Below are 21,062 nucleotides of genomic sequence, written 5' to 3' on the forward strand. Positions count from 1 at the left end.
TTAATCTGCAGTGGAGTGGAAGCCGTGGTGAGGACAGCTCAGGCAAACAGAAGGGAAATGCTGTGATAAGAGAAAATAATTTGAAAATGGATCAGGAAATTTTTAAACTGTCCTTTTCATTTTAAACATGGTTTGGGATTTTTTTATTTGAGGTAAAGATAGTGTGAAGCTTGCAATGAAATTATAAAGTTGAAGACACTGCTCCAACAATGTAAAAATAAAAGCAGTATATTCTAAATAATATGTAGCAACTAGAGGCACAAAAACTATACCTAAGGTAAGGATCTTACACGGCCAGACAAGTGGGGTACTACCTTGGCAACTGCTGCATTTGTCCTAAGGGTACCAAAGTCATATTTACTAGATCAAAAGAAAGGAAAAACAGCAAATATCAATCTCAACATCTAACCATGTACATTAACTGCTGACACAGCCTGGAGCACTCAAGGATTAGTTTAAGTGCCAGAGTTTTAGTTTTGAGCACACAAATACCATTTGGTATGATTTGGTACATTACATAAGTTGTGTATTGCAACCACATAGTACTGTTAAACTTCTTAATTTATACAGAAATCTCTGCAACAAAGAAGCAATTTGTTGCTTAGTGAACTTCTGCACTTCCGTTGAAGTACAACGTGTTAAAATTATTATTAGAAGAATTAGTTTTGACAGCATCATGTGCAATCTCGCTAACCTCTCTTCAGTGGGCACTTCATGGACAAGCAAGGGAGGCATAGGCCTGACATTTAATCAGCCAGAGAAAACAATTTACTATTCTGTAACTTAGTAAAAAAGCTTTATCAGTAAATAAGGAAACAGTAGAGTTGGAGACGTCGCTGTAAAAAGAGGGGTAAAAAAAAAAGAAAAGAAAAGAAGCAGCCTTTGATATTGCTATCTGAATGAGACTGCAGTCCTTGTCTCCTACGTAGGAGAACTTTGGTGCATTATCAACTATTATCAATAAATTAGGATCTGAAATAAAAAATTCTCTGGTTTTGGAGCAACATGTCTTCTCTAGTGGTATTAAGTGAAAAAACAAGGGTCTAATATAAGGAAAAAAAATATACTACTGTAACATCGAGCTTTCTTGTTTACATTACTCCTTCCTTCTCAATTTTCCTAACTTAAAAAAATGCACTGAACTTCTCAATGAAATTCACTCACTGAACTTCAGCAGGACACTCTATGAAACATACCTCTAAACTGTTTTCTGCTTCTATTAATCTTTACAGTGGTGATATTTTCCAGCTGAGGGCAAGGAGAGGATTTTTCAACCTCCTCTGGTCAGTAGGACAGTATTCAGAGCGAGTATCACTATGTGCTTGTCCTGTTCTTTCTTCTCTCCCTAAGCTGTTGGCTGCTGTTGGAAACAGGATCCTCAGCAAATGGGCCTTTGGTCAGATCCAGCTTGGCCATTCCAAGATTATGTTATATTCCTTAATACACATGCTTGAAATATAACCTTAATATCTCGCATTCTTTGGCAATTGGATACAGTGGCTTCCAGATGAAAGCCAACTGCTGTAATGCAACTTTATCCAAGTAATTAAGCTACATTGATTTTCAACAGCTGGGAAAAGGCCTTTATCATGAGTATTCACATTTCAAAGTATAGAAGTGACCTAGACAAAGATGAATAAATACAATTATTTATTCTTCCCATATACTTCCTATCTACCTTATTCCCATAGCATCTGGAAAGGTTAAACATCTGAATCAGGAATATATGTGACTGTTGTACCAAAACAGGAGACAAGTGTTTATATTTTGAGGCAGGAACAGGGAATGAAATGGGGGAAAGAGCTAAAAAGTATCCATGACTGTTCAGGGAGAGACCTGTAAAAGTGATCCCTGGATTTTTACTCTGATATTTTAAAAAGAGCAATCTCATGCATTAGTAAGTCAGACGAATGTGTAAGACAAGGAGTCTGCTTTCATAAAAGCTGATGCTGCTTACGAAAGTCAGGTCTGTTACAACGCACTACGTGAGCCTCCCAGATTCAGGAACAAAAGAACTAAAAAGTGACTTTAGTACCATAGCTGCCGCGAGATGCTTATTACCGTAGAGTGCAGCTCTCCAATAATTTCCTTAGCTAATGTCTGCAAAGACAGACACTGCCTATCGCAGTATCTCTCCGCCTGATACCCTTTCTCTAACTAAAACTCAGCTACTCACCGCTCAGCAGGCACAGAGTACAGAGACCGAGCAAGCAGCTAACAGCTAATTCAGAGGGTGATAAAGCAGAAATTCTCTCGTTGTAACAACGTTTTGACCTCTTCATTGTCAGCTGGTCTAATCAAACTGTAATCAATGAATGTTTTCCCTGTATGCAAGCTGTTAAGAAAGCAAGTTAATTGGCTCGCTTGAAAGATTTAAAGCACATGAAACTTCTGAGTGGTTTAACGGTTTTCCAGGGACTGTTGCGAGGGAATAGCTGCAGAGATACTGCAATGCAGCACAAGGCAGCTCGCAGACCACTGACACTGAATATTTTGCAAAAATCTGAGGGCTAAGTGCTACCCTTTCACACTGCCGCAGGGGGAAGGAACGTGAGCATTTGAGACTGTGCAACAAAGCTTTTTACCAGCTTCATTAGGAGTCCAGTATTCTGTCTATCCCCACTCCCAAGCTGTGTCTTTCAGGACAAACTGTCACTATTTCAACTACAGTTCACCTTCCTTTGAAAATGTATTCCAGTTTACTGACAAAATATTTTTTTCTTAACTCCTTCCGTACTGGGCTGTAATTTATAACTGTTGTCATTGAAATCAAAATATGTCCTGCATAAAAACCTGGTAGTGTAAAAACTGTTTCCCTATGTGGTATATATTCCCATTTTAATTTCTAATTAAAATTAGAAAATAATTCTAATTCACTGTTCCACCCTAAAATTATTTTCCAGGCTCAGGTTTTTATTTTGCAGAAGAGAAGGGCTTATTCACTAGGTCCATATTTGTACAATGTTTTAAAAGAGAGATCTGAGAGTTGCTAAGCTGGGAGGAGATTAAAAATGCTTCCAGGAATACTAAAAATTGGACAGCAGAGCTAAATATAAGTGATCGGTTCCTCTTCTAATTTTGTTCTAAGTAGGTTTTGGTCCTTAAATTCTCTTTAATTCCATTTCAACCATGTGTAGACGATGTGAGCAGCACATGAATACAAAAAGTCCTCTTTCTGAAGCCTGCAGGATGGCTAGTGTACTTTGAATACATGCATAAACCTCCATACGAACTACACCCACAATGATTGTTAGAGATCATGACGCTTAGCATTACTTGACCTCTATTTACACAATACATGTGTACATAAGATACAGTACACAGGTTATTTTCAGTTTTTAAAATAAAAGTAAGGAATGACTCAAAAAGCCCAGAGTTATGGCCGCTGTTCCTAAAGCTATAAACATATACTCTCACTGTTGAGCTCTGATTTTTTAATCTCTGTGATTGGTTTTCCTCTTGCTCCTAATAATATTTCCATATTTTTGTTCACAGAATTTGCATTTCTGTTTGGACTTTCATACCTCTTTTTTTCCCTTCTATTTCTCAGAGAGACGAGGGAAATAAAGAGGGTGAGTTTATGTGAGGAAAACAGGGATTGAAGAGCAGAAGAGCTGAGTTGTTCTCCATTCTTCATACTATTCCTTGTATTTCCATTCAGCTCCTTCTCATGAAATCACTGCTTGTATCTTCCATTCTCCCTTTGTTCACTGTATCTGGGCTCTTTTACAGAATTTTCTCCTATGTCCAAGACCACTTTCATCTGAGGGACAGGCAGCGTGGTTCAGATAAGGACCGTCACCAACCAAAAGTCTGACAGCATTCAAAAAATTTTGTGATGCTGTTCTACTTTATCTGAGCTAGTCTCTGCGTTTGTTTATTCCAGACAGGATGAGAAAACAAAGTGCCATGATATCAAGAGGAAAAGCTATTCAAGGTGATGGCAAGCACTAGATTTTTTTGCAGGAGTTGCTATTCTCATGAGATTTGCTGCCAAGTCGATACACATAAATGTGAGGGGAGTTCATATGAGGCTTAGATGAACTTTTGACTGTTTGAAACAAGGAAAGGGAAATTTAAACTTTGAAAGCTGTTTCTATAGTAGTCAGCTCATTTTCTTCCCACAGCAAAGTATATTATTTGGTTTTAGAGACACTATATTATTGCCAAGATAAGTGTGTTGTAAGCTTTTCTCTACTGCATAAAAACTAAAATATTGGAACATAAGTTTTTCTACTAACAATTTTAATTGCTAATCATCAGCTGGCTTATAGTATTGACTGGAACTCATATCATCATCACTTACTACCTGAAATATCAATAGCTAAAGGTTTCATTGAATTTTTGTATGCATTAGATGCATTAACATCTAAAGGCTTAATAAGCTGGAAAAGATAAAAAAAGGTATTGGTTAACATTTGCAGTGGCTATTCTTGGATCTCCCAAAAAAACTGAAATTGTCGTAATAACTCAGAGCTTCCAGTATGAAAATGGAAAAATCAAGGTACAAGCCTACTTTGCTTATGTTCTTTACTAGTTTTGGAAGCATTTTAAAGTGAGGAGACCCTGGAGAAAGCACAGATGTACAGTTTTAAGACTCTTTTATGACTATGTTCCAATATATACAACAAGCTAAGATATGGTAAATAAGAGATCAGGTATAAATTACATAGAAAGGTCAAAAAGAGTTGTGCAGGATCTTTAGAATAAAATAAATATTTATGTTTGTGCTGGTTTTGGCTGGGATAGAGTTAATTTTCTTCACAGTAACTAGGATGGGGCTATGGTTTGGATTTGTGCTGAAAACAGTGTTGATAACACAGGGATGTTTTCGTTCCTGCTGAGCAGTGCTTACACAGAGTCAAGGCCTTTTCTGCTCCTCACCCCACCCCACCAGCGAGGAGGCTGGGGGTGCACAAGGAGTTGGGAGGGGACACAGCCAGGACAGTGACCCCAACTGACCAAAGGGATATTCCATACCATATGATGTCATGCTCAGCACATAAAGCTGGGGGAAGAAGAAGGAAGGGGGGACATTTGGAGTGATGGCGTTTGCCTTCCCAAGTCACCGTTACGCGTGACAGAGCCCTGCTTCCCTGGAGATGGCTGAACACCTGCCTGCCGATGGGAAGCAGTGAATGAATTCCTTGTTTCGCTTTGCTTGCGTGTGCAGCTTTTGCTTTCCCTATTAAACTGTCTTTATCTCAACCCATGAGTTTTCTCACTTTTACCCTTCCGATTCTCTCCCCCATCCCACTGGGGGGAGTGAGCGAGCGGCTGGGTGGGGCTGAGTTGCCGGCTGGGGTTAAACCACGACAATGTCGATATAGAGTGCGTTTGTCTTTCTGTGTGACCTATAAATCCTTCAATAATTCTCTGTGAAGGTTTTTTAAACAACTTTTTTAAACCTGTTTCATCTTTCTTTGCTGTTAGGGAAATTTTAAAGAAAGAAATACTTAATTTCATATGTATGTTTATACAGTTTGCATTAACCAGTATCTCAGATTAGAATGAAATACTTCAGCTGTAAGACAACACATGCTGGACAACTACTGAATGCTCTCACTATCTTAAAAAATTCAATCATTTCCTATAAAAAGGTTAACTTTCAGGCCCTGTTCTTCACCAGCTCCACTCTCTTCAGTGTGTTTTGAACAATCTGGGTGAAACGGAAAACTGGCTGTGCTTCACTGACAACAAATCATGCAGTTGGGACTAGTCTGCCCTCAACAGGGTTTTTGGTGAATGGAGCAGCATTATCGGAAAAATAGATTAAATAAGCAATATAATACTTTATGGATTTTTATCAGCATCGTTTGAATTGCATGTTCACCAAAACTGAATTTGACATATTACAGAGCTGGTAAAATATAGGGGGAAAGTATGTCAATTAAAAGTTCAAATATGATATGAAAAATCTGTCAAGTGAGGTATTTTTCTGTGTATTAACAATGGCATAGAACAACTCTGAAATGCCAGTGATTGCTACAAGTACTCAGACACTGTGGTGATAATTGCAGTATAAAATCACCAGACAGCAAACAAGATTGCCGGAACTGATGGGAACATGGTTTTATTCAGAATCCAGTGTGGATACCTATCTGTAATGGAATTGCTTTTCAATACTTTTTCTTTGAAATAACTGATTATTGCTTATGCATTTTTATATTCATATGTTCCATTTATTTAACTAAAAAGAGACACTTGCAATTTCATTTGCTCTCGTCTGCCCATTTCTTAGTATGGCCTAATTTATTCTGCTTGGTGACTCAAGTGCAGATAAACCAATAAATGGATGCATGATACCAGATCTGAAGCGCAATTGTAAGTTTAACTAAAATACCAGCTATTTTTCTATTTGTGTGCTACCATCGGGATCCAGAGAAACAAAAGAAGGTATCATGCTGGGTAAACTCTGGCAGTACTAATTCATCTCCCCCGTGTCTCTGAAAAAACTGTCTAGCTGAACCTGTTATTAGAGATGTTCTTTTTCACCTGAGACCTACACGTGTCCGAGGCTGGGCACAGTCAGGCAGAATCAACAACTTGTGTGGACAGGTCATAGCAGGACTTGTGAATTGAGCTAGAACTGTTTACTGAAAACTGCTAAAACGCTGCCAGCAAGTCTTCACAGACACCTGTAGTTGTTGAATTCACCTGGAAAGAGTTTCAAAGCAACAACTACTGTGGAAGAAAACCACCTTCAGTTCCTATCAGAGAGTAATATTCCTTTCATGAATTTCTTGAGAGCCTCAGATAGTCATATCAGGAAAAACTGTAGCTCATGGACAATGAGAAGGGAGTTCTGTCACTTAACTCTGGACTCATATATCAATCAATACCTACTTCTTCCCACTGAAACTAGCTTAAGCTCTAGAAGGCTAAATATTAGACACCAAAGCTGGATGAGATACATCCCACCCTAAATGTCTTATATTTTGCTGAATTTCCTGCTGATGCCTTTATTTAGAAAGCTGTCATTTCTCTAGTAAGCGCTTGCTATCTAGTAAGCCCTGGAGGTACAAAGACACCGTCATCCAAAACTAATAATGGGAAGCTCTATGCATTTGGCAGGAAGCATTTATCTTTGTTTAATTCTGATCTGACTGTCTGAAGCAACTTCAGATCTTCCTGGCATTTCTGTTAATTCTTAACTTATCTTTCGCATTGTCTCCAGAAGGAGAATAGAAAAGAACGTAAAATAAGCAATAATGAAAATAAAATGATTAACTAAGTGTTGATTACTGTGTTATTATATGCGCATTTAAAGATAGTTCTTATAGTTGCATAAAATACTTCTAAAAGCAAAGTCTGTGACAAAAATACAGCCATTTCCTTGCGATAGAATTGCCACTTGAATTTTCATTCCAGATGACTTCTGATGATAGCTGGGAAAAGCACTGTCTACAGCAGCCTCATCCTGTTAAATGGGTGGCTTTAAAGCACTTATCTTTTACCATATGTCTTTAAGTTTATTATTTTGCTTACCCTCCGGCTGGTATTGTGCTATGATTGTTACCGTCTGCCCTGCTCCTTTTAGCGCAGCTGCAGCCTGCTCGTGGGTAGCACCTCGAAGATCAATACCGTTCACCTACAGAAGGAATGCAAACAACAATAGATCTGAGTAGTTTAACATTAGACAGAAAGACAGAGGTGGTTTTTTTTTTAAATACCTGATGGACGTAAAAGTCAGGTTGCCCAGATGCAAAAGTGAAAGTACAAAATCAAAAAGGCTGAGAGGACGTTACCTGTGACAGGCCATGAGGATCAGCACTAATACTGCACACCATAGTTTATGTACGCTTATCCATGCATATTCGCTGACTGCTGCTTTTTTGGGGTTTCCTGCTCTACTGAGTTTACATTTTTGGTAATCTCTTCATCAATCAATTTCATTTAATCTACAAGATTCAAAAGATAAATTTTCTGCGGTTCTTGAAGGTCACTGTAGAATACTGCAGGCAAGGAAACAGCTCCTTCAGCCGGACTCTGCAACCCAGTCTGTAGCATGAGGGGAACCTGGAGATATATAGAGCATCTCTAACAAAAACTGCTGGTTGGAGAACTTCCAGAGGAGAAATCCCTCCTCCTATTGCCTAGAAATATCCCTGTATCTTGCACATGACAGCAACGGAGTCACCACCAGGTACAGCTTTGCCACCTCTGGCTCTTTGACACTGATAGAACTTTCCATGGGGTTCCTGTGACTTAATGATCATTTTTTTGCTGAATAAGCAGTGGAAATGGAAAAGAGCGGAACAAAGTAGGGAGCCCACCCCTAAAATCTGTGGGAAGTTTCAAAACTCTTTTGATTTGTATTTGTGATATTAAATGTTTTGTCAGTAGCCTCCCAAGGAAGAAACAGAATTCGTTTACAGAATTATTAACTGTTCCAGTAATTTGAATCTTGCTTTTTAGTGGGAGAGTTACTGTCTGGTTGTACTGAAGTATGTGAGATTTCTTTCATTTATTTATTTACTTATTTATTTATTTGACTTTCCTCCTCACTTTTAAAGGTTTCCACTTCATAATGTTTCAGTGGAGAACAGGAAACTTTTGACATGTAAACAACCTCAGCGGGACAAAAATCCATTTTTTATTGCTCAAGAAAAGAAAAGAAAAAAGAAAGGAAATAAAGGACGGGGGGAGGAGAGAGAACAATGCCATAGATTTCACAGGCAAACGGGCCAAAACACAAGCCCCAGATTCTCAGCAATAGCAACTCTTTTGTGTTTATTTTTATGAAGTACTATCACAAGATGACTAAGCACGTATTGAAAATATGGATTTTATTTTATTTAAATTTTAACAACTTTTTAAGGCTTACAAAAATAAATTTGATTCCATAGAACATTACAAATAACAGCTATTGAATCTGTTATGAATAGATTTATTTTGATCAATTACATTTAGAAACCAGCCCATCCTAACTTGCTGTCTTTCACCAAATCTTAGAGAATGTGATGTTTTGGGAACACGTTTAATTACTATTTATCATAGAACCATAGAATCATAGAATGGTCTGGATGGGAAGGGACCTTTAAAGATCATCTAGTCCAACCCCCCTGCCATGGGACACCTTCAACTAGATCATGGTGCTCAAGCCCTGTCCAACCTGACCTTGAATGTTCCCAGGGATGGGGCATCTACCACCTCTCTGGGCAACCTGTGCCAGTGTTTCACCACCCTCATTGTGAAAAATTTCTTCCTTATTTGCATGACAAAATCTAGTCTTTACTAGTATGTGAACAGCATTTAGAATATTATTCTTAGAAAAACTAATTTGTGATAGCAATAATATAAAACCCCAGGAGATCCACAGTTTCTGATCCAGAAGACTGCATTATGCTGTAGAACTGCTGACTGTACACAGAAACATAATTGTCTAGCTGAGGTTTCAGATTTCTGAAAATATGATTCCATATGAATCAAAGTTTTCTCAGTTCAACGGGTCTAAAAAAACATCTTTTCTCAATTAGTTTTTTTTTTTGCTTTATAACAGGGAAGGAAAACCCACATTTTTTCCTAAACAACTCATCCTTTCTTCTCTCAAAAACTTTTTAAGCTACTCAATTTGATGATCTTTTAATATTTCTCCCCATCTTATTCACAAAAATCAGCTCTCTCCATTTCTAAAAAAAAAATTAGTCTGAATTTCAACTGTCTATATTATTTTAATATCATTCAAAACAATAGAAGATCTAGAATTTTGGAGAAGCATGATTTTTTGCAATCTTTCCACGTTATACAAAAATAATTACACACTGGCTTATCTTTAGATTGAGGAAGTAAAAAAGTAAATGTGGAACTAACATACCAGAAGAATATAACCTATTCCAACCTTACCTTACTCATATCCTCATGCACACAAGACCTATTATATAATCAAAATAATGACGTGAAAGGTAAAATCAATTATAAACTACCTTACAGAAAAATAACTGTGTTTTTTTAGCTAATTTGTCCATATGTGCATTCTGCGGTGGAGAGTATGAATATCATTACCATGCTGGTAATGCCTGCTTGATCTATGCATGTGTCTTAGACCCTTCAGGGCAGCATATGAAGGACCTAAGAGGCAGCATAGTCTGAACTACCATCATGTTGTGTGACTTTGCAAGGAGAGGAGTCTCAGCAGACAGGAGGGAGAGTATATACAGGAGCAAAACACTTTAAGGAGCACTAAGGTAGCTTCTACAAGATAGAGACCTTGTAGTAGAAGTGTCTGCCGGAACATAACGTTTTATGAGAATATGTATGTATGGATCTCCATGTTGTTACAATCATACAGACAATCTGAAGGTAAGCTGTGACAATAATTCGGTGTTCTGGTACTGCCACGTATTAGTGTCTTTGGCTCATACCTTTCAAAGCATTATATGCTGATAGATACGCTCTGATAACTTCTGCAACATTTCTGTCATCTGAAGTTTATGTTGTTTTTACAATTTCGATCTAGATTGTGTAAAGGGAAGTGAATATCTTTATTCACAAGCAATGCTCTAATGCTCCTGAAAAGAAATTCTGAACATAGGGCAAATGTAAGATAACAAGCTTCATTATTTGTCTAACACAAGAGTTCTCCGTTGTCCCATCTTCCTGTTTGAAAGCAATGGCTGTAAAAATGGCTGGTGGAAGCTTTCAAAAAAAAAAGAGCAAAAGGTTCAAATACTTTCATCAAAGTTGTGTACATAAATCTCAAGTTCGGTGGATGGCAAGGCTAACATAGATCCATGGAAAAAACTCACTGAAATTCAGTCTAGGAATATAGTATCATAAAAGACAATAATTAAGTGCATTCTAAAAGAACAAGGGAGAGAATCAGAGTTTTCGGTGCCATAAAATCTAATATATTTTAATGTACAATACTGAAAAAACCTGAAGAAGAATATTGTGTTAATTGGGACTTAGTTTGCAGCCTCCGTGGAGAATACAAAATTCCTGAAAGAAGCACAATTTAGGCTACTGCTGTGGAAGAAAGAGGTGTTGTGCCCTACTTTTATTCAGTGACGGTGTTACGACACTGGCTGCTGCATTGCCATGGGCACAGATGTACCAGCACTACAATTACTCATTAACTCAGCACTGCAGTCACAGCTTTGGTACTGTGGAGGCCCGAGCAGAATCCTTAAGTTTAGGCAGCACAGTGCCTATATCATGCCATAAACATAAACTTGGAGAACAAGTCTTATAAGAAGCAGCTGAGGGAATTGGGTTGTTTAGTCTGGAGAAGAGGAGGCTAAAGGGAGACCTTATCGCACTCTACAACTACCTGAAAGGAGGTTGTAGCGAGGTGGGTGTTGGTCTCTTCTCCCAAGTAACAAGCGATAGGATGAGAGGAAATGGCCTCAAGTTGCGCCAAGGGAGGTTTAGGTTGGACATTAGGAAAAATGTCTTTACTGGAAGCGTGGTCAGGCCTTGGAACAGGCTGCCCAGGAAAGTGGTTGAGTGACCATCCCTGGAGGTATTTAAAAGACGTGCAGATGAGGCACTTAGGGATATGGTTTAGTGGGCATGGTGGTGTTGGGTTGACGGTTGGACTCGATGATCTTAGAGGTCTTTTCTAACTTAATGATTCTATGATTCTATTCTATGATTCTAAAGGAAACTTCAACCTTGATTCAGTGTCTCTGAAGAAGAAAATTTTGAAGCCAAGTCACCTTTCCTTTAATAGAGAGCTTGGATTTTACCTATGTGTTTTTCCCTTTCATAACTGGAGTCCTTGCGAGAGCCCCGAGAAAGAAGCAATAGGATGAACTGAAGGAAAGCTTAAAGGAACATTCCTAAATTCCTGAGCTCCTGAGTTGGGGAGATGGATACAGATGATGTCACCTGATCAGTATTAGAAGGTCCAGAAAAAAAAAAAAAAATTTGTTTAGGCTTAAGCTTGAAGACTGTAGACTTCAGGAGAACACAAGCGTCTCTTAAGCAATACAGGAAAACATTGTGGTGGTCTGTAAGAGTTGTGTTAACAGAACCAGAACATGAAGTTTCAAAAATCATTAATAAATCATCATAATCTCTCTGTAGTTAGGAAGAGAGGATGTATGAAAGAATAAAGAAACCACATCCTTATTCTCCTACTCTTCTGAAAAACAATGGTTCTATCTATATGTGGTCCAATAACTAAGATCCTAATAACGCATCAAGAATATAAATATAAGACAGGAATTCCACCAAAGCTAAGTTACACAAACATTTTTTCACTTTTCCACAGAACAACAAGAAGCCACTGAAATGGCAGTTGACTACCTTCTGCCCTTTGCACGCTCATTCTGGCAGAAATGATTGCCTAAGGTGCAAACACAACACATTCTAGTGAGTGAATTTCTCTGAAATTAAGTTCACTTTTCTGCTAGGATATAGGCTGAGATGGACACTTGAGGAGGACTTACAGGTCTGAAATCAAAAAAGCAAGGAAAAGAAATGTCAGAGAGAAAATACCACATCAATTCTATCTTCTGCAATTTTTATCAAGATGATAAACAAGCTAGACAAAACAGATTAAGTAATGTTGAACAGGTAAACGACCTGACTACACTAGGTTGCCAAAATAGTGATCTCCCTCTTGAAGATGCACAGCTGCAGAATAAAATCAAACAATCATTGCCAAATAGGTAGGTAGAAGTCTGTTTGCATGCTATTTTGCTCACCAATATCTGACAGGATCTCACTGAAGAATAATAGGCATTAAATTTAGAAAGGACTTACAACCTAGTTGTACTTTCTAAAGAACAAGAAGAGTAGATGCTAACTTGATTTCTGAGTATTATTTCCCAATATTTAAAAGCAAACATAATCAAGTCCCAAACATTCTAGTTGAAGAACAGCATATTCATGTAGCAACATTAAATCTTGATGAAAGACACCATTAATTTACACATTTTAATCAAATTCTTACCCTCAGGCCAAAATGAACACGAGTTTCTGAAGGAGTAAAACAAATAATACTCTGTCTTGCCTCTTCCTCCAAAACAATGTTTTAATTATAAGAATTGTGTGCGATGATGTTTTTCCCTGACATGATTACATTGCAAATTGTAAAAATCTGATTTAAATGACTGCTTTCAATTAATTTGATCCTGTTTATGTTAAGAATAATCTGTAAAAGAAAGAAAAATACCAGAAAAATTTGCAAATGTGTGCAGGAAAGTTTAATACATATTAAAGGTGTGTTGTTTTGTTTTGTTTTGTTTTGTATTAAATGGGCTGGTTTCCTTTATGAAGCATTATATAATAAGCAAAGTAGCACTGCTGTTCTGAGCTTGACTGCACAATCCTGATGTCCTGGCCCAGAATGAATTTGACTGCACAATTTCTGACGCCTAACTCCAAAATGAATTTGACATAATGGAAGTAAGAGGAGCCTCCAGCTTATACAGATGTCTGTCTCTTCTGCATGCTGTGGCAAAAAGCAGTAAGAAAGCTTACAAACAAAGAGAAGCTCTGCAATGAAAGATTATAGTTTAAAACTACAGACAAAACTTAACTGAGATGGAGAAAAAGATGCAACTATAATTCGCAGTAATTATAGTAATTACCTTTGTATTCATTGACTTAAACTAAAGCATGATCTACTTCATTAAATACTGAATCATAATCTAAATAAAAGGTAAAATTTATATTTTTGATAGATCAAACTCTTCTAAAATTAGAAGAGTTATATTCCTTTTAAAATATTTGAATAGCCCATATTAGCACAAATTGGTTCGATTCTGAACAGTGCCATTTACAGACAGTACAGTCTGGTTGTCTTCTGTTAGAGTGCTTGAGCATGGTTCATATGTAGGTCATTCAACAGAGGCTAGCAGAATAATCTGTTTTATTTAGCCATTTATATATTTAAGCCACCTTATTTTATGTTTGTACAGTGATAAAATGAACACTTGGAATGTCTTGTTGAATTGGAAAGGAAAAACACATCCCTTCTCTGGGGAGGAAACATAGAGGATTCCTTCTCATTTCTTCTTTGAACTGTCACTGACATAGCACAGTGCTTTTACACACTAAATTAAATGGTGAAGAAATGGCACCTTTTTACCATGGAACAAACAATACAGCAGATTTTTCAAGTTGTGGCTGAATTCTTTTATTTGTTGAACTCATAAAAGAAGAGCTTTTGGTGTCTGAAAAAGCAAACAGAAGTCTAAATAAAGACAACTCTCTATGACCAGAATTGCATTAAGAGAAGATACAAAGAACCTTATTTATCTGCCTTAACTTTGCACATCAACTTAAGTGTTCTCAAGCACATTAACACGAGGAGAGAGGAAAGCTGAGCCATGTTCTCCAGCAGTCCTGTTTAGTTATTAGAAACGGAGTATATAGCATCAACTCTTAGGTGATGGAAGTATGGTGTTCCAGCAAGACAGGGAATATTGGAAAAACACCCATTAGGGATGACCTGCCCTGAACATCTCTGGGGAAAACTTTCCTCACAAGCAGGTGGCATAATCATTCTATACATTGGCCCACACAACACTGACAACTGGAAAAGTACAAGAATTCCAAGAAACTCGTGCATGTCGCCAAAGTACAGCCCTTGAGCAGCTTAGACAGGCCATCTTTTTGCAAAGCGAAGCCCACACCTGCGGCTCGAGGCCGAAGCTCCGCAGCGCAGGGCAGGAGGGAGCCGGCGGGGAGCGGAGCGCGCTCAGCACCGCGGACAGCTCCGGGAACCCCGGCGGGGGCACGGCCGCGGGGAGCGGCCCCCCGGGGGGGAAATGCCGGTATAGGACAGTTTTTTGCCTTGTTAGTGAAGAAAAGGTTTAGAAATAGAAAGAAAGGAGAAATGCACAGGGGGAAAAGAGTCTTCACTCTCCAGCTTAGCTTCTTTTAAATTTTCAGGCTCACTTTATTGTTTCTCTCTCACTTTTCTCACTTCTAACCTTCTCTGTGCCTATGCTTTCTTCTGATCAGTTAAAACTGCTTAGTTCGGCACATATAGGCAAAATGGTTATCTCATTCTGAACTCCACTGAAAACATAATATTGTGTCATGTCTGCTGTGCCCAGCATCCTCCTCCTCTCTTTTTCTCTTTTCATGGGCCAGCAATTTCAATGACCTTTTCAATTTTCCTTGTCTTGCTACCTTAGAGTTACGATGTTTGCCTCTAGTAAGCTGGTCTTTATGCTCTGATGAGCTGGGCATTCTAGAGGCAAATTCTTCTCTCTGTGGAAAACAAGAACCACTGTGGCACTACAAGCTATGTCATTTAACATGCCTTTTTCTTCTAATAAGTGTAAGGAGGCAGCTAAACCAGCTGAAAGAGTATCAAAGCACTACATCTTTGAAGCAGGAAGAAAATTAATATTATGTTATTGAAGAGGTGTCTTGCACACGCTGCATTTACAGTAGGAAGCAACAAGCTTTATGACTCACCAGACCATATGAATCATTCCAAATGTACCTGTTAAGCCTATATCCATAGTCAAAGACTTATTTTTTAATCCAAACTGTACAGAAATTCTTCTGATAGAAGATCTGCTTCCCATGTGATTGTAGCTTTTGTGAATGATGCCAGATTGGCAAACTTTGAGACTGAAGTAATTTCACTGAAGTGTTCACTGCAGTGACAGCTTAAGAGCCATTTCCCCTCAGTTCCATCAGACTTCCTCAAAACTTGTTTAAACTGGGTTTGAAATAAATTATAGCTTTTGAGAAGGACACACAGGCTCACTGGAGCCTGAATGGACACAAAATTTATTTCATTCAGGTCACTAAATAGCTACCAGTTAGTTCTATTGCCAACCTGGACTGGATCCAGCAACTATGAGGTGATCAATGGCATTTTGTCTAATTGCTAAATGGTAAAGTCTAGACAGAGGCGCACATGTAGTCTTTTCATATTAAGACAACTGGTATTACCAATGAAAAATATCATATATGAGTACCATGCTAGCTAATAACACAGACCAATATTTTTTATCTATTTTTAAATAAATATACATATTATTTTTCATTAATTTTATACATGAAACACTCATCCATCAAACACAATACTCAGTAAGAATATTCATTTATGTTAAAATGGAGAGCTCATCATTAGCTCTTAAATTCAAATCTAGTTGCTGCTTTTTTACCTTCTGTCTTCCTGTGTGGTCACTCAAACACCCTTGTTTTTCTGCCACTACCTGATCTCATGGATCTCACTACTGTGCCATCGTTTCAACCCAAGAGTGTCTTCACACATTCACTCTCCTTTGAAGTTCCTGCTATCTTCCTACTCCAAATTGATAAAATATCAAACAGTCCCTCCTCCCTCCTATAGCTTTTACTTTACACGACTGTCACTTCCATTCACTTTCCTGCCTTTCTGAATTAATCTTTTCTCCCTAATTCTATTTTCAGCTTTTGGGTTTCCCTATCTCCTGCTCTCATCCTGGGTCCTTTAGGCATTCCCCTATTACTAGCAGTTATTCCATGTAGCTTGGTTTCCACACAGTTCTAAAAGGTGTTTTTCTTTCTTGTATATGGATATAGCTAAACTACCCATTGATTGGTTTTGCTCATAATGCTGCAGGGTTCTTGTTTCACATTTGAATTTCAATGGATGGTATAAGCAGAAATAATTATTGCGATTCTCCTGCTTCTGAAATGAAATAAATGTTTCCATTTTAACAAGTGCCTTATAACTCAAAGATGATAAGAACTTAATTCCAGCTGAAGCCAATAAACAATAGGTAGTCAGGAAATGAAATAAAAAGATAAAACAATTTTAGAGGCTGCTTAGAGACAGAAGAGCTTTGGTGACTTGTCTGATCCCAAGCACTGAGTTAGTAGCAAATTCCAAAACTGAAATCCTTGCCTTGATCTCTACTTGACAGGCTTTTCCATATTTCCACATCTGCAGAATATGGTAATGATGTGGCCTGTGAGATGTGAGATGGCCATTGGCTTCTGTCAAGGCAAATCTATACTGAATTCAATCCAGTGACCATGAGGCAATGTATCAATGGTTGAATGGTAGCTAACTGGAATCTTCAGCTTTAGATGAAGTAAGTGTTCGGTGCCCACATTTTTATATTAAAGCTGCCTGAATTACAACATTCATAGTTTATTTGTGGCTCTACAGATTAGGGTTACGTGACACAGACATTTTGAATAGATGATGCTCCATAGTCTCATGTAAAGCATGTTTTTTAAAACCAATGGAAAGGAAATAGCCCTTGTTTTCTGTAAGTGTTTTTGCTTTTGTTATTGTCCTGGTGGCTTGGTTGTTCAGATAAAGGGCATACCTATCTTGTTTTTTTTTTTCAGAAGGATCTCCAAAATCTCCTCCAACAAATTATTGCAGATATTCCTCAAATATCCTATTTAATGGATGGCCGATTTCTATTATGTGGCAGCTCGTGTCATATGATAATTTTTTTTATCACTCAGGAATCCAAAACTTCCTGGGCAGCAGAGCAGAATGATGCCTGCAGTCTAGTCTGTTTAAGTACAAGGCAAAAGTCCAGCCTGGGGCAAATCCCTGAATGAATAAAGCTCAGGGATGTAGTCATCTTGTCCAGCGGTAGCAGATTGGTTTTCAAATTTGTGTTTACAGTTTTCTTGTATTGTGAGGCTGACAGTAAGGCTACACTGAGGGGAGTAAAGCTCACTCCAAATCTTCAACGTATCAGATCTGACATAATCCCGTTTGACAGTCTTAAAACAAAATTTGCTAAGTCAGAATGTTTGAACGGAATGTGAACTCTTTCTTAAAATATTAGGAGCTGAAGAGCAAGCAATCTGGCATCAGATCATTTCTACTCACTGAGGCAATTGTAAAAGGAATGTTTTAGAGGCAACTGATGATTTCATCATGGAAGGAATACACAGCCTCTAGTCTAGGCCAATGTACTAGCTTTGCATGACACATAACTGACAGGTCTGATAGCTAACACTGCTTTTCAAAAAGAGACGTACCTTATTCATGAGAATGGTTAGTATAATTTATTAGGTTCTGATCATGTGCTTGGAAATGTCAGAGTTAATTTAGGAAACAGTTACTGCACCAAGGCAATTGCAATATATGTTATAGATTGCTGAAAGACGGGGGTGGGAGGGAGAGAGAGAGAGAAATCCAGCTGGAAGACAGATTCCTACATTAATAAAAGACAAAAGGGAGCTCTATAGTCACCAACGCACATAGTATTCCAGTACATGCAGGTGGTAAAGTTTTCCCTAGAAGCTCCATTAAGCTTGTATTTTAGAAAGTCATCTTTTATTTTGAAGTCCCAAAGTGACAAGTCTACAAGCTTCTATGGCAATATAACCCAGTTACCCTGACTACAAAACAAGTGCGTCATGTTTTGAGGATGAATATGTCTAAGTTCAACTTCCAGCTACCAGATCATGTATATTTATCAGCAACACTGAAAAACAGTTTGCTACCAGCTCTCTTCTCCAAGGGTATTTCCAGATGGTACTGTCTACATTGACATAGTTCATACTTCATTGAAGTGAATTTTTATGGTCAAGGAGGATGTTAGGGCTTTCCTGACATAGGTTCTAAACTCCAAAGCTTCATGGGGGAAAAAAGAGGGTTTTTTTAAAATAATATATATTTATTTAAATATATAAAAGAGAGGTTTTTCAAAAGCATAAATTTACGTTTGCACCCAGATTCTGTTCATTGGATGTCCAGTTGCCTTCTCTACCTCTAAAAATCTCCTCTTGTACAGGGAAGTTGTACGAGTGATTCAGTTTTGTCATGTGAAATGTTTTCGGTTCGTCATGATGACAGCAAGTACTGAACATATGTCTTCATGCATTGTAAAAGATGAAACGAAGTTTATCTGGAAAGGTGGAGCACTGTGCACCCAGATGATCCCATATAAAAGTAAATAGGTTGAGGACTCTTAGAGACCTACTGCCATTTCTAACTCACCCTCAAATCACAGAACTTCAAAATGTTGTCGGCAATGTCTGAGCTTGCATTAACCCACTGTTTGCCCCAGATCTTCCCATTAGATCCTGCCATGACAACATCTTTGCTTTTCTCTGTTTTTCTCTAGTTTTTGGGATCTTGTGATCTGCCACTGTATGAAGATGTTGATAGGCAGCTTACAGGGACAGCTGTGGTAAAATGGTAAAATTGTAAAATAAGTTTGTGGTAAAATGACATTTTTACTTCTTCTCCAGCCCTGTGGCTATTGTCCTTTCAGGAATGAAATTATGCTTGACAATTTATTATTGAAAAATTCATAGGGGCTATTACTTCTCCTTCTGTTGTAGTCTAAGTATCTGCAAATAGATCGATTATTTCTTCCAGAAGTTTTCACTGAAAATTGGGCAAGCTTGTCTATATTCCCAAATATTCCTGGAGTTCTTGAAGAAAATTCTGAATTGTCTGCTTTGAATAGTTCTTAAGTATTTGAGGACGAATTTCAGCTGGTTTCTAAGTATCTTATTTTTCTAAGTTCTAACTTGGTTTTTGTCTTTGTCCAGTTTAAAGACTTATCTCTCTGTTTCTTCATCACTGCCCTAACTGGATGATCACTGATCCTTTTTTAAAGAAGACAAAAGCAAAAAATGCCTAAACATTCAAACTCTCTCGGGTCTCACTTTTAACTAGTCTTTCTTCCAACTGTTTAGGTGTGCTGGTTTTGGCTGGGATAGAGTTAATTTCCTTCACAGTAGCTGGTATGGGGCTATGTTTTGGATTTGTGCTGGAAACAGTGTTGATAACACCGGGATGTTTTCGTTCCTGCTGAGCAGTGCTTACACAGAGTCAAGGCCTTTTCTGCTCCTCACCCCACCCCACCAGCGAGGAGGCTGGGGGTGCACAAAGAGTTGGGAGGGGACACAGCCGGGACAGCTGACCCCATCTGACCAAAGGGATGTTCCATACCATATGATGTGATGCTCAGCACATAAAGCTGGGGGAAGAAGAAAGAAGGGGGGACGTTCGAAGTGATGGCATTTTGTCTTCCCAAGTAACCGTTACGCGTGATGGAGCCCTGCTTTCCTGGAGATGGCTGAACACCTGATGGGAAGGACTGAATGAATTCCTTGTTTTGCTTTGCTTGCATGTGCGGTTTTTGCTTTACCTGTTAAACTGTCTTTATCTCAACCCATGAGTTTTCTCACTTTTACCCTTCTGATTCTCTCCCCCATCCCACCGGGGGGGTGTGAGTGAGCGGCTGGGTGGGGCTTTGTTGCTGGCTGGGGTTAAACCACTACATTAGGAAACAAATTTATTGCTTGGTTTTCTATTCTCATCAAATATTTTCTTACTGTCTTTCCTAATCCTTGCTAGTTACAGTCCATTTTACATCTTGCCCTTCTGACTTTGTCCCTAAATTTTACCTAACATTTATAAATTTTTAGGACTTAAGTTTTTAAAACCACAGTAACTTGACTCAGCTTCCACTGAATGTTGGTTACTTGAGTTTCATATCATCAAAAGGCTCTTAAGTACCAAGGTTTATTTACTACACTCACTATCACTCCTTTTTTCACTGTGCTTTTAATATTTTTTCTTAAAATAGCAGCTACCACTTCTGAATTAACTGTTACTTTAAAACTTGCTCCCTGTGTGATTTTCCTCATCAGCTGTGAATGCACAGCAGATTGTTTTGAAGTTCATGTTACTCCCATTTTCAGGCCATTCTTCCTTACTGGTCAGAATAAATTCTGGAATTATCTGATTTATACTTGCTTTTTACGTAATGCCCACCAAAAAGATTCATGAATATTTGGATGGTCATTTTGGATGGGATCTATTTCAATAAAAAGACATCATGCCAAATTCTCTATAATCAGTGAAAAGAAATATACCTTTTATAGCACAATGGTCATCTGACCTGTGTAAAATGTCTACTTTAGGGCAAGGTAAATTGTACTCCAGAAGTGGCTACATCTGCCTGTTAGCTACAGAGGGAGCCTAAAGGGTTATATGCCCTGCGCTTCCCAATATTAACAAAGCCTGAATTTAGTTTAATCCACTATTTGTTCCTAAGGAGCTTAATCTACCTGCCCTTCTAGCTGGTGTTATCTTATTAACACATGACAGCACCTGTGCTCTCAGCTCCCTTTCTTTCCAGAGATTTTATTTTTACAGATCTAGCACAAAT

General features: G+C 38.2%; 1 protein-coding gene across 4 annotated transcripts in view; it reads right to left on the reverse strand.

Annotated features, from left to right (window-relative positions):
* DLG2 (discs large MAGUK scaffold protein 2) overlaps positions 1-21,062 on the reverse strand; it is a 1,041,736-nt gene that overhangs the window by 212,019 nt on the left and 808,655 nt on the right. For all 4 annotated transcript variants that reach the window (XM_075140226.1, XM_075140229.1, XM_075140227.1 and 1 more), the window contains one exon: positions 7,489-7,591. In XM_075140226.1, the coding sequence (XP_074996327.1) occupies positions 7,489-7,591 (103 nt within the window). The remainder of the gene's footprint in view (positions 1-7,488; positions 7,592-21,062) is intronic.

This window comes from Calonectris borealis, chromosome 1 (genome assembly GCF_964195595.1).
Source record: "Calonectris borealis chromosome 1, bCalBor7.hap1.2, whole genome shotgun sequence".
NCBI classification, from domain to species: Eukaryota; Metazoa; Chordata; class Aves; order Procellariiformes; family Procellariidae; genus Calonectris; species Calonectris borealis.